We start from the raw sequence: 12690 nt of genomic DNA on the forward strand, positions 1-12690 counted from the left end.
TGTGGACGGGGACGCGCGGCGGCTGCGGTGGAGGCTGGTGCTGCTGTTGGGGGGCGGAGACGTCACCGGCGGGCGGAGGCTCCACACAGCTACACACAGTGGACGACGAGCACACGGCAGTCAAAAACCGTAGACCTCCCATAACGCACCGCGGCACAGCAAAAACGGCAGTGCGGAGGTGCGTGAACAGCTGCCTAGCTAACGCCTAGCCATGACCCGACGAGTACATTTGTGTATAAATCTGCAAAAATAAATACAATTTCTGCACATGCAAATGAAATCTGGGGCTTCCGGTGTGCTGCAGATCTGGTTTACAGATCAGTTGTCTAAACTACAGTAATTACTGTAGTTCCTAAAAAGAAACTAAAATCAAACAGCCATGAATTAATAACAAAAAACTATAAAACAAAAAGTAAAGAGAGAGAAATAATTGGTCCTTGCCTTAGCGCTGGAGGCACCTGTGCAGTTGTGCCACCAGGTGGCGCTGACGTGTCGATATCTTCTACAGGCGAGGTGCAGACGGGTTTGCTGGAGGCAAACTCCATTGCGTACTGAAGGACGTCGGCCAAAGGAAACCTTTTGGGGCCAGAGCCATAGCTGAGATACCTTCAACAGCAGAGGAGAACATTCTGGTGAACACTGATCGCTCTCAGGGGAGGAGGGTGAGAGAAAGCTCGAGTTCCAGACCGTCATCTAGATTTCAAGATCTATAAATGGCACTTGAGCAAACTGTGTTCTCACTTCTGCCCTACACAGGCAACAAGGCTACACATATTCGGGCGTATTGCCGCCAAATTCCCCTGACAAACAATTACAGTGTGACGCTATTGAATTGGGTTATGGAGACAAAAGTGAGAAAGTCCAGGTGGGAAGTGTGCATTTGGTGCCCCCCTGTGGAGGCAGAGTGGGTTGCACTAGCCTGACCTCTCCAGCCGCTGCTGCAGGACGGTCAGGTGCTCCTTAAGTCTCCTGATCTCCTCCCGTTTGATCCGAGTGATGTCCCGGTTCCGGTCCATGTACCTGAGGAGAGGTTCCAGTCAGGGATTTTCCAAAGATAATCAGGCCAACATCAGGAAGTGAACAGGACGGTGCAGGTGGTGTCTTCCTCAGAAACCGTATATGGATAATGAGATGAAGCTTGAAGGTGTTGAGGTCCTGTGTGAGGGGTGAACAGGAGGCGCATTCAGGCAGCGTGTGGCGCACCTGTCCATGTAGAGAATGGGCGGGAACTCCAGCTTGTTGTGGATCTTCTCGGGACGACCCAAGGCCTGGTTGAACTCGAACCTCGACAGCTCAAAGGTCAAAACTGGTGGCAGCTCTGTGAACCAGTGCTGAGTCAAACCAAACAATCCAATTAGGCCCTTACCGCCATGAGACAACAAGTCACCAATTTGCATTGTAAGCAGTTTTTTTTTTATATTCACTTTTATGTAATGTTGATGTGCTTACAGAAACATAATCCACAACACAGAGAGAATCAACATACAAACTTCTGTCCAATGACAATGGGGGGGGGGGGTTCATTTCAGCAGTTCTACTGATACAAGAGTTATGAGCACCAGTTCTTCTCTCTCCGCATTCTCCTCGTAAACAGCAGGGTGTTGAGGAGCCTCTCACGGCACGTGTACCCAGCTGAAACGTTACAAATCACTGTCTCTGCAGCTGTGCCCCAGAGGAACCTGGTTTCTCGGGTTTCAATAAGCCCTCAGACAGACGGGGGTGTGGCCTAGTGTGTGGGGCATGTGTGGTGTGGTGAGGGTTCGAGGGTTGGTCTGCTTATATGTCTGGGGGGGGACAGAGACCATAGGTATGTGTCTCAGGTGGGGGAGGAGCTTGCAGTTTGCACAACAGGGTCTGGGACATGTGCTGTTGTGTTCAAGAGGAGATGTGTAGACCTGTGTGGTATAATCAGCAGGGCTTCATCAGGGATTAGAGGTGAGTGCTGACCTCCTGTCCAGATTTAGCAGAGTTTTCTGCAGAATGTAGAGACTCGATCTCTCCCTCCACCATGGCTGCCTCCAGACACTCGTGAAGGTCTTTGAAACCATTCACCTGAAGTGGGTACTGCCCAAACGTCTCCGTGTTCTCAAATTTCTTTCCTGTGCGGGGTGGGTGGGGACACACAGCTTTATAAAGACACCCACCTTGTTTACATGTTTTCACTCAAACAAATCAAACACTGACAAGCAGAAGTGGGTCATGACTCATGTGAGAATGAGTGTGTGCCCTGCAGCAGGACTGTGTGTTCGTCAGGCATCGGGCCCAGACTTTCTAGGATTACAGCCTAGACTGTGCATCCCGATCAACCTGCTTACCATGACCAAATAAATAAATAAATAAATAAAGCAAAATAAAAACAAACAAACAACCTACACCATTATGTTGCCATATTTGTCAATTGTGATCTTTTAAGCCTGGCAGTTTTAAGGGAGCAGTTAGGGTTAGGGGCATCGCTCAAGGGCACACGAGTCATGGCCTGGGGAGCGAACCCACGACCCTCCAGTCTCAAGACCAGGTCCCTAATCTCCAGGCCATGACTGCCCTAGCATCTACCATAACCAGCCAACAGGTGCTCTAAATGACACATCAAAGTGCTTCAAGTCAGCACTGTCATGCATAATCAGCGGATCAATCAATCAGAGGATCAATGACAGCTACAGCCCTTTGGCTCTCATTACCATGAGGTCACCTTTAACCAAGAGGCCACGGGGTCTCTCTGCCTCAGCCGAGGGGGGGTGGGGATACTAACTCACTCCTGTCGGCGATAATGCCTCACCTTCGAGAACGCCCACAGCCAGGAAGCGGCCGTAGAACAGCTCCACCATGGGGTTCTTTGGCTTCTCTCCCTCTCTGAGAAAAGAAGAGACACTGAAGAGCTACTGGCCGGCAGGAACTCACCCCCGCTGGGAGGAAAAGGCTACCTGCCTGAAATTCCCCACTCGGACCACGTTCAGACGCCACTTATTCAGCGGAACTAATTGATGTCACATAAGTGATGCCCTTGAGTTGTCAGAGTTCCACAACTGCAGTAAACAAACTCTGAATACATCACTGATCGATCAGGGAGATCCAGTAAATACATCACTGATCGATCAGGGAGATCCAGTAAATACATCACTGATCGATCAGGGAGATCCAGTAAAGACATCACTGATCGATCAGGGAGATCCAGTAAAGACATCACTGATCGATCAGGGAGATCCAGTAAATACATCACTGATCGATCAGGGAGAGGTACATGTAGAGCCAAAGAGGACATACATGTGGAGTGTTAAAACCATGACATGCTTCTCTCAGCGCTCGCTGGGTGCACGTGTGCCATACCTGTCTTCCTCCGCCTTCATCTGAAAAGCATCCTCCAGCCAGTCCAGCAGTTTATGAGTGAACTCGCTGACATCCTGCTATTAAGACAGACACACCCCACCAAATCTTTCACAAGGTCATGAAACAGCCAGAAGTAGTTTGCATTGGCAAGGAAAGTCAACACACAGATCATACAAACACCATTATAATGCTTTACAATAGCAATCGATGTCCATTATATATTTCAATCATGGATACGTTTTAAAACACATTAGCATACAGGAACTGATTTAATCAATACAGCTTTTGCACTGATGGTAACTCAGGATCGGGTGGTCCAGGATTAATATCAGGGTTGAAGGCACCCCAGACAGCCGGAAGCTCTCAGCCTGACTCTGAGCTGTGTCAACATGGCAGCCAAGAACACTGACCTGCTGTGACTCGCTGGACTTAAACGCATCCTTCAGGATCTCCACGGCCTTAGAAGGGTCCACGTATTTCCTGCGTGAGCCCACCATCAGCGAGAAGAGATGTCGCAACTCCTGCATGAAGGGCAGGTTCCGATGCTCCTGGACAGAGAGTGCGGCTAAAACACACGGCTGATCTGAACCGGTGGCGTCCATGTTGGACTTACGCTGGCTGCCAAACTTCTTTTGCAGTTAGTTCTGCTAGATTTCCCTGCTGTGGGCAGCCTGTTATCTTTTAGGTTTCTGAATTTTATGTTTTTTCCCAACATAAAATTTTCATATGACTCAGTCTACATGACTTTCTATTAGAGGTGTCTTCAACTAAGGATTTTCATAGTCGAATCCGATTCGTCAGATTTTCCCTTTAGTCGACTAATAGGGAAAATAGGGATTTTTTTCTAGAACACCTTAAACAGAGCACGTTTAAATGGGATCTCATTCAGGACTTTTTCCACTTCAAAGGAAAAATCTAAAACACCATGAATAAACATGGTAGGTTGGATTTATTCAGCTTTTATTTATTTATTTACTTTTTTTTTTTATGAAACGTTAGAGAATATATATATATTTATTATATATATGTCAAAAAATATTTTTAATAAAATATGCCTGCCTGAAAAAATTAAAACAATTTGCAACACAACAGCAAAAAAAATATAAGTAAAGGTTCAAGTAATGGTGGTTAAAAAGCAAACAACAACAAAAAATGTTTATAGGCCTACTTGCCGAGACAACACGACCGAAACGACAAACGGCTGAACTGCTTTTTTTTCCGCCTTACCCGTATTAAATGGTATGCCATGTTGGTTGTTGTCGTGTGAAATGAAAAACAAGATGACATAACTTGCACTTTACTTTGTTTGATTCATCTTTATCTTGTGCAAAATACTCCCACTTTTTTTAGTAGCCATTATAATCTCGGCAGATGCTGACAATCCTGTAGCGTGTTCAGCTCCGCTCATTTGGATTGTGCAACTGCAGGTCGTGATGTGTAGTAAGGAAGATGCCTATTGTTATCCACATACATCATTTAAAATATATGTAACGAAAACAGACATTTCATGTAACAACTAATTCTTAGCAGCATCCTTGGGCACCGCCATGCAGTTAGAATGGTACATTCGACTATGACGTTCATAGTCGACTAAGGGGTATAGTTGACTATAGTCGAATCAGTGACTATTGCAGGTCACCCCTACTTTCTATGCACATTTATCTTTGAATTTCATTTTACACCATGAAGTGGCAAAAAATCCTGCAAATCACTGTATTAATAGAAAAGGCACATGCAGGTGAAACGTGACGTGTGTCTATATGTTACACGCTCAAGCTGGAGAGAGAGAGAAACAGGTATGTCAAGTTTACACTTTAGCATGGTGCAAGCTGCTTAGCGCAATGTTGTTGGCCTAGTTCTGTCCCCGCTGGGGGGGGGGGGGGGGGGGGGGGGGGTCTGCGAGCTGTGCCCAGAGCCGTGGTGACGCGGTCTCGGTCACCTTTACTAACAGCTTCCTCACCTCTTCCCAGCACTGCCTGCAGCGATAACAGCTTACGGCCCCAGTGCACCCAGATCTCCCGGCAGAGATGCTGAGCGCAGGGACTCAGCTTAGCGCAGATTACAGGCCGCGGGAGCCGACACCGCCACAAGGGAGGGGTGGAGGGAGCAGTGGGGCTGCTGAGGCCGAGCACTTTATCACACGGTCCGCACTGCCAGACACTACGGCTGCTGAGATGCAGACACAGCGAGGGCGGAGAGGGAAGGGAGCAAGTAGAGGGAACACACGGGCAGCGAAGGCGCCAGGGGCCTCACAGCTTACAGAAGGCCACTCAAAGAACGGAGCGCCCTCCGGGACGCAGACCCGTACCAGCGGGGAACGGGAGGGGTGGGGGTTGGGGGGCTCTTACCTTCTGGTTGCGAGGCAAGTCCTGAACCCTGGCAGGAGGAGAATAGTGCAGCACCAACCTCTGGAACTCCAACAGGTTGAACAGAGACTGAAAAAACAAAAGATCACACAGAATGGGTCAGTAGAGCATACAGAACCCAGTCCAAAAAGGCGTGGGAAGCAATATGAAATGTTACTGAGATTTCTTTCCATTGTAACATTTGCCACTTTAACTCATATTGCAGGCTGACTGAACCGCAGCGTTGAACCAACAACTAGAAATGGACAGGTCTATTTTATTTGCGATAACACATTTATATGCTTTTCCGTACAGAACTCAGCTCTGCTGTGATGTATGACTATGCCAGGCTGCTGTGTTGGTGTTAGGGTTTAGGGTTTAGGTGTAGGGGCCATAAGAGGTCAACAGCACCAGGTGAGCAGCGGGACCCGCGTTGGCACAGTTACCGTAACCAACCACCCAACTCGGATACGAGATGTCCCTCTGGGAAACGCGCTCGGAAGTCACACGACTGCTACGGTAATGCTGACAACGAATAATAATGTTGTTACATAATACACATAATGTTCAATATATATGCAGTCAACAGTAATTTTACCATTACCACAGCAACCATTCTACCCCCCAGTGCTTACCCAGAGTGCCACAGTCTGTCTGGGTATCAGCTGGGGGGCAGACAGACACAGCAGCTGGTGGTGACGTGGTAAGTGTCGTGGCCACTGTGCTGGCCTCTAGTCTCTGGACTGCAAGGTGTTTCTGATTAATGATTTCAATGAAGCTGAGTGCATTATTTAAATATAGCTGATTGGGTCCCATCGTTTCTAACACATTATGCTGTTAAACCAAACTGCCAGCACATTTTTGTTTTCGTGTCGTTTTCTTTATTTGTAAAAATGAAGCATGATCTGCTGGACTTCAGCACCTGAAAAGAAAACCCCAGAGCCACAGGGAGACGGCGCGGTGGTCCAGGTACCAGGCGCGGTGGTCCAGGTACCAGGTGGGGTGCGGTGGACTGACCTGTATAACTGCACTGAACCAGCAGGTGTTGCCCACATTCTTCAGGCCCACGGGGCAGCTGTCCTGCCTCTTGCGGTCGTGTGGGTTGGGCGAGTCGCTCCACACCTCCGGGTGGGAGCGTGTTAGACTGGCCTTGGTCTCTGCTATGCTGGCCTCCAACACTCTGACAGCACAAGATGTCAAACTTGCCGTTATACCAGTAATGTAAAAACATTAAAACATAAAAAAATACAACTGTTTGTTGAGGTAAGAGGGCACAGCACACGCAGCCTGCTGAGCATCACGGCTACTAAACTAAGGTGGGATGGGCGTGGCTGGAGGCACAAGGGGTGTGGCGTGGGCGGCGGCCTCACCGGCTAATGGCCTGCTCCTCGTCGGTGATGCCCGTTTCCCTAAAGGCGCGATTGGACTCCTCCAGGCTGAGGGCGATGGCTCTCTGGAGGTCATCCTTATCATCTCCGGTCAGGTCAATCACGTCTGAAACGACACAAGCCACATGCATTCAGTCTGGGTGGGACACAAGCAGAGGCCCCATCAATTTGATTGGGCCATCCAGAATTTTCTCGCACGCACTAACACACACGCACTAACAGCAAGTCATATCTCAAACCCGGAAAATAAAATATATTCTTACATTCATTACAACTAAGAGGTTTGGAGAGAGCAAAGCAGCACTCAAAAGGTCACATTTTTAATTTCATAGGTCAGCAGTTTATCGCCATGGAGCTTTAGGTTCTTTACTGCTGTTTATGTCATACAGGAAGAATGAACAAGCAGGTTTTTTAAGGCGATGCTGTTCTCAAGTGACCCACAAAGCCACTGTCATGAGCCAGACCAACAGGTCAAGCATTCACAAGAGATGGCATCATTAAATACTTTATGACTCATCCAGTGATATAGGCTGCATTGTACATTTGCCATTAATCACAGACAGCACTTAACAGTAGCCGGTATGTATACAAGTTAATGTGAGTAAATTAATTGAGCTATAGGGAACTGGAACAGCTCCTGTACTCGGTATCTGTGCAGGGTTGCCACAGGAAGACTTCAGAACCACATTAATTTCCCATGTTAGTTTTTCCACATACTGTGCAACAACACTTCACTGCTTTTACGGTCTGGCTCCCAGATGAGACTTTTACAGGCCATGGTCAGTGTCTTGTCCTGTGTCACGACTTCATCATAAGAAGCAGTGAAACACTCCGGACACGGACACGGACACACACACACACACACACACACACACAACTTACTAGTGTCTGCCTGACTGCCCACGCTGATGTATCGGTCATTGCCAATCTGGGCAGTCTGGTAGTAGGTGGCTTCATCCTGCTGAGGGACTTTGGCGTTCTTCTCTGTGAGGAAGGCTACTGCCTCAGCTAGGTCACCATTGCTGACCTGAAAAGAAAACAAACCAAAACCGCCACTTCATACTCGACAGCAAAAGGCTTATAAACCGGAGCCACAGTACGTGAATTCTCTGTTAGCCTGGTTAAAAAAGGCTAAGAGAAAAACAAGAAAACGCTCCACATAATCCAGTCGGAGTTGTGAAGAGAGGCGTGAGGAGAGAGGAGAAGAGTGAGATGTGAGGAGAGGCATGAGGAGAGGCGTGAGGAGAGAGGAGAAGAGTGAGGTGTGAGGAGAGGCGTGAGGAGAGAGGAGAAGAGTGAGGTGTAAGGAGAGGCGTGAGGAGAGAGGAGAAGAGTGAGGTGTAAGGAGAGGCGTGAGGAGAGAGGAGAAGAGTGAGGTGTAAGGAGAGGTGTGAGGAGAGAGGAGAAGAGTGAGGTGTGAGGAGAGAGGAGAAGAGTGAGGTGTGAGGAGAGGTGTGAGGAGAGGCGTGAGGTGTGAGGAGAGAGGAGAAGAGTGAGGTGTGAGGAGAGGCGTGAGGAGAGAGGAGAAGAGTGAGGTGTAAGGAGAGGCGTGAGGAGAGAGGAGAAGAGTGAGGTGTAAGGAGAGGTGTGAGGAGAGAGGAGAAGAGAGGTGTGAGGAGAGGTGTGAGGAGAGGCGTGAGGTGTGAGGAGAGAGGAGAAGAGTGAGGTGTAAGGAGAGGTGTGAGGAGAGGCATGAGGAGAGAGAAGAGTGAGGTGTGAGGAGAGGCGTGAGGAGAGAGGAGAAGAGTGAGGTGTGAGGAGAGGCGTGAGGAGAGAGGAGAAGAGTGAGGTGTGAGGAGAGGCATGAGGAGAGGCATGAGGAGAGAGGAGAAGAGTGAGGTGTGAGGAGAGGCATGAGGAGAGAGGAGAAGAGTGAGGTGTGAGGAGAGGCATGAGGAGAGAGGAGAAGAGTGAGGTGTGAGGAGAGGCGTGAGGAGAGGCGTGAGGTGTGAGGAGAGAGGAGAAGAGTGAGGTGTGAGGAGAAGCGTGAGGAGAGATGTGAGGTGTGAGGAGAGAGGAGAAGAGTGAGGTGTGAGGAGAGGCATGAGGAGAGACGTGAGGAGAGAGGAGAAAAGTGAGGTGTGAGGAGAGACGTGAGGAGAGGCGAGGTGTGAGGAGAGAGGAGAAGAGTGAGGTGTGAGGAGAGACATGAGGCGTGAGGAGGCGCCGGACTCTTTACCTGCAGGGCCTGTTGTAGAAGCTGAAGGTCTGTGGTTCCAGTCACTTCCCTCAGCTGATTCAGTAATGTCTGTTGGTGCTATCAAAAAAAGAGAGTGAGCGCTGTGTTACCAAACACAAAACGTCTGCACTTGACAACAGGGTAAAGCAGGAGCTGGGTGGATCAATGAGTAATGAACCCCTGAAACTGTTTTTGTTTGCTTGCAACTTCAAGCGCTTTTATAATGGGAGAGTGCTAATGCAATGCAGGTTGCACAATACTTCTTAGGATCTCATCAAGTGCTTAGCAGTCGTATGAAGTTGGCTAATGTAGGCTAACTCAAGACAGACCATGTCTAAAAGCTAGATTGACATTGAGCATGTGGGAGGAGCCACCAAGAACCATGCTGGGTGAGAGAGCTTTAAATCACCACCACTGTATCACCAACAAGCTCTTCCAGCAAGCTAACCATAACCCTAACCCTAATCTAGACGCGCACACACGCGAAAAAGTGCTCCTCCCAAGAATGGAATCCAAAGTTACCCAAATGGGTGGATCCAAACCAACTAAAGGCTTGGTGCATCCATATAAAGACAGGTGACATACACCTGTGACCTGTACACCACTTCTCCAAGAAGAATGTTGCAATTACATACACTTTGGTATTCACATGTATTTATTTTGTTCTAATCTAATCTGACATTAGTCCACACAGAACTCCATACCTAATATTTGGTAGCAATTGACTGTAACCATGAGGGAGTTTAGAGTGCACTCTGCTGCTGAAAATGTGGAACACTGTTCACCCACCAGCTGCTCCAGGTCTTGGATTTAAAAGGTGCCCTCTCAAAATTCTGTTTTGAGATCTCTCTACAGATGATGTATGGATTTAGATTTGGACTCTTTGCCACGTCAAATCTCTCCAGTGCTTTGTGCCTTTTTGGCATAATTTTTGAGTGTGTTTTGAAATAAGCCTATACTCTGCCACACCAGGCATGACGCTGCACTTTCAAATTCTTTGGTTGTCTTCGAATGTCATGCACACAGTCAAGGGAAACTGTACTTTTCTTTGAAGGCCTAATTTTGTTTTTTTTTCTTCTAAATGGTACAATGATGCTCATTACCAAAAGGTCCATTTTGGATATTCTCCCAAAAGGAGTGTGTGTTCCTCCGATACGTTCAAACTCCCGTTGAGGGTTCCTCTTAACTCTCTAACGACTTCACTCAGGTAGTGATAGTGTGTGCGCAGACACTGTTGTACCACGTCAGCAGGTCTGCTTGGATCTGTTTAGAAGTGGACTTAAGTTCTTCAGCCATCATTCAAACATCCCTTCATTGCAATTTTCGAACAGTTTTTCATGTCAGTCCACAGCCAGGGAGGTTGGCTACCGGGCCACAGGCTATAAAGTTTTTAATGATGTCGTTACAATTTTGAGAAGGGGCCAAAAATGTGTTCAGGTCTATTTGTGGAGTTCTGTGTGTAATGATGTCAGATTTGACTTGATCAGCTTTTATTGTGTTGGTCCATCTAGGTTTACACAGCTGTGATAAACACTACCTAAACTAGCCTCGTTTGATAAACACTACCTAAACTAGCCTAGTTTGTAACCTGCTCAGTGCTACAAAAGTCAAAACTTAGAAGTACTGCAAACTAACCATGAAACATTCAACAAGTCATTTAGGATTTCAGAAAACTAAGAGAATTCATGAAGGGGCACACATGGAGCCAATCAGACCCACACTGCACGTTTGGACCCATCAGGCAACTGCAGATCATGAGAACCAACAAGGTATTTTGCAGCAAGTACAAATGTGCTCTTTATACATAATAATTAGTCACTTTGTGTACTTATTTGCCCGGCGGATATAACAGTAGCTAAATAAAGTGCAGTCACTGACCACCACAACTCCTCTACACACAGAGGCACCGCATTACTGTTCACTACAGTGAGGCTACACTTGTCTTACATCCAAACTCAGGTTGCATTTGGGGAAAAAACTGCATCTTGCTCGCAAACAAAGCAAACTAAAATAGTAGTAATGTAGCAGGAGATTCACACATTTAGTCAGCTAACCAGCTTAACAGCGGAAATTGCACTGAACTCGGCAGTGTGCACAACTGTGTTGCTCTGTGAGATGTGCCATCACACACAGCTGCCAAACACAGCACCTGCCAACATGTGTAATTGATCACGCCAGCAACCTCTAACCTGACATGTTAACTGCCCGACTGACTCGTAAACAAACATTTCGCAATAGTGATTTAACCTGCGCCATGTCAAACACTGCACACAAATTATTTAATTGTGTTTACCCAAAGTCAGTTAGTGAGGGGTTAGTGTTAGGTACAGTTAGTGAGGGGTTAGTGTTAGGTAGTTAGTTAGGGGTTAGTGTTAGGTACAGTTAGTTAGGGGTTAGGGTTGGTCTATACACGACTTGACACCCTTGGCAGTTTTGTTGATATTTTTGATGGACGGTTAGCCAACACAACTATGTAGCTGGAACTGGTGTTTTAATTGGCTGTAGCTAACTGAGCTGTCTGTCGTTAGCTCTAGTCCGTCTGTAGCTAACTGAGCTGTCTGTCGTTAGCTCTAGTCCGTCTGTAGCTAACTGAGCTGTCTGTCGTTAGCTCTAGTCCGTCTGTCGTTCACCCAAACGCGGTGCGGCCGCGAGCTCGCGCACTCGTTTCTAGGCGTGTCACGCAGCCATGTCAACATTAGCTCGTGCGCTAGCTAGCGCGCTAACGTTTTCGTGCGAACATGGGTGATCTGACGTGTGCGTGTCTCACACAACACAAATCCGCCTGAGCGTCGCGTCGCATATTAACGCGAGTGAACGCAGACTTGTGTGCAGTCCAGCGTTCGCGACTAGCCAGATAACGGTGCCCGCCACACCTGGACATGTAGCTAACGGCTAACAGCTAAGCTAACCAGCTACCCCGCCCAGCTAACTCCCCCAGACGGGCGCGGAGCCGCTTACCTTCTGGGAGTGCTGCTGGAGGACATTCTGCTCCACGGTCATGGCCGACTGAGATCATAGAAAATAAAACAAACTTGAGAATAAAACGCTTAGCAAAAAAGCGCCAGCTAAGTTAAAATAACAATTAAAATGTACCCCCGCGTATCAACGCAATAGCAGGCGCCATGGGAAACGCAGGCATGGGAGAAACGACCACAGACACTGCTCCGTGCTCCATTAGTCGGGTCTTGACAGAGACGCTTCTCCGTGCTCCATTAGCCGGGTCTTGATCAGTTGTAACGGCTTACGTCAGACCTCAGTAATAGAAAGCCAGAGAGGCTGGTGGCTGGGCCAAGAAATTAAACCGAACTTATTTAGAGTTACTGGACCTTGTTAGTGAAGCTTTATTGACTATATTTATATATACCATGAAATGGTAGACAGTGTAGTCTATCATGCTTTAATGTGTTGAACTGCTCAGGGTAAACTAGAACTGCATTTTACGGAATTAGTTACG

The 12690-nt window shown here is 47.7% G+C and overlaps 1 protein-coding gene across 9 annotated transcripts in view; it reads right to left on the minus strand.

Moving 5' to 3' along the window:
- usp25 (ubiquitin specific peptidase 25) overlaps positions 1 to 12433 on the minus strand; it is a 25170-nt gene extending 12737 nt beyond the window's left edge. For 5 of the 9 annotated variants that reach the window (XR_013133629.1, XM_077019231.1, XM_077019228.1 and 2 more), the window contains exons 1-14: positions 12195 to 12428; positions 9237 to 9314; positions 7940 to 8084; positions 7040 to 7163; positions 6687 to 6849; positions 5673 to 5759; positions 3735 to 3872; positions 3325 to 3401; positions 2777 to 2850; positions 1948 to 2099; positions 1204 to 1331; positions 925 to 1020; positions 442 to 606; positions 1 to 89 (exon numbers count right to left, since the gene is read on the minus strand). The exon at positions 1 to 89 is cut by the window's left edge and continues 135 nt beyond it. Coding sequence is in view for 8 of the 9 variants with exons in the window: in XM_077019231.1 (XP_076875346.1) it covers positions 1 to 89; positions 442 to 606; positions 925 to 1020; positions 1204 to 1331; positions 1948 to 2099; positions 2777 to 2850; positions 3325 to 3401; positions 3735 to 3872; positions 5673 to 5759; positions 6687 to 6849; positions 7040 to 7163; positions 7940 to 8084; positions 9237 to 9314; positions 12195 to 12236 (1558 nt within the window). In the remaining variant the exon portion in view is untranslated. Of the gene's footprint in view, positions 90 to 441; positions 607 to 924; positions 1021 to 1203; positions 1332 to 1947; positions 2100 to 2776; positions 2851 to 3324; positions 3402 to 3734; positions 3873 to 5672; positions 5760 to 6686; positions 6850 to 7039; positions 7164 to 7939; positions 8085 to 9236; positions 9315 to 12194 lie in introns of all 9 variants that reach the window. The other 4 variants (XM_077019226.1, XM_077019227.1, XM_077019232.1 and 1 more) reach the window with 4 other exon arrangements.
- Positions 12434 to 12690: the final 257 nt, after the last annotated feature.

The sequence above is a fragment of the Brachyhypopomus gauderio genome, chromosome 10, assembly GCF_052324685.1.
Source record: "Brachyhypopomus gauderio isolate BG-103 chromosome 10, BGAUD_0.2, whole genome shotgun sequence".
NCBI classification, from domain to species: domain Eukaryota; kingdom Metazoa; phylum Chordata; class Actinopteri; order Gymnotiformes; family Hypopomidae; genus Brachyhypopomus; species Brachyhypopomus gauderio.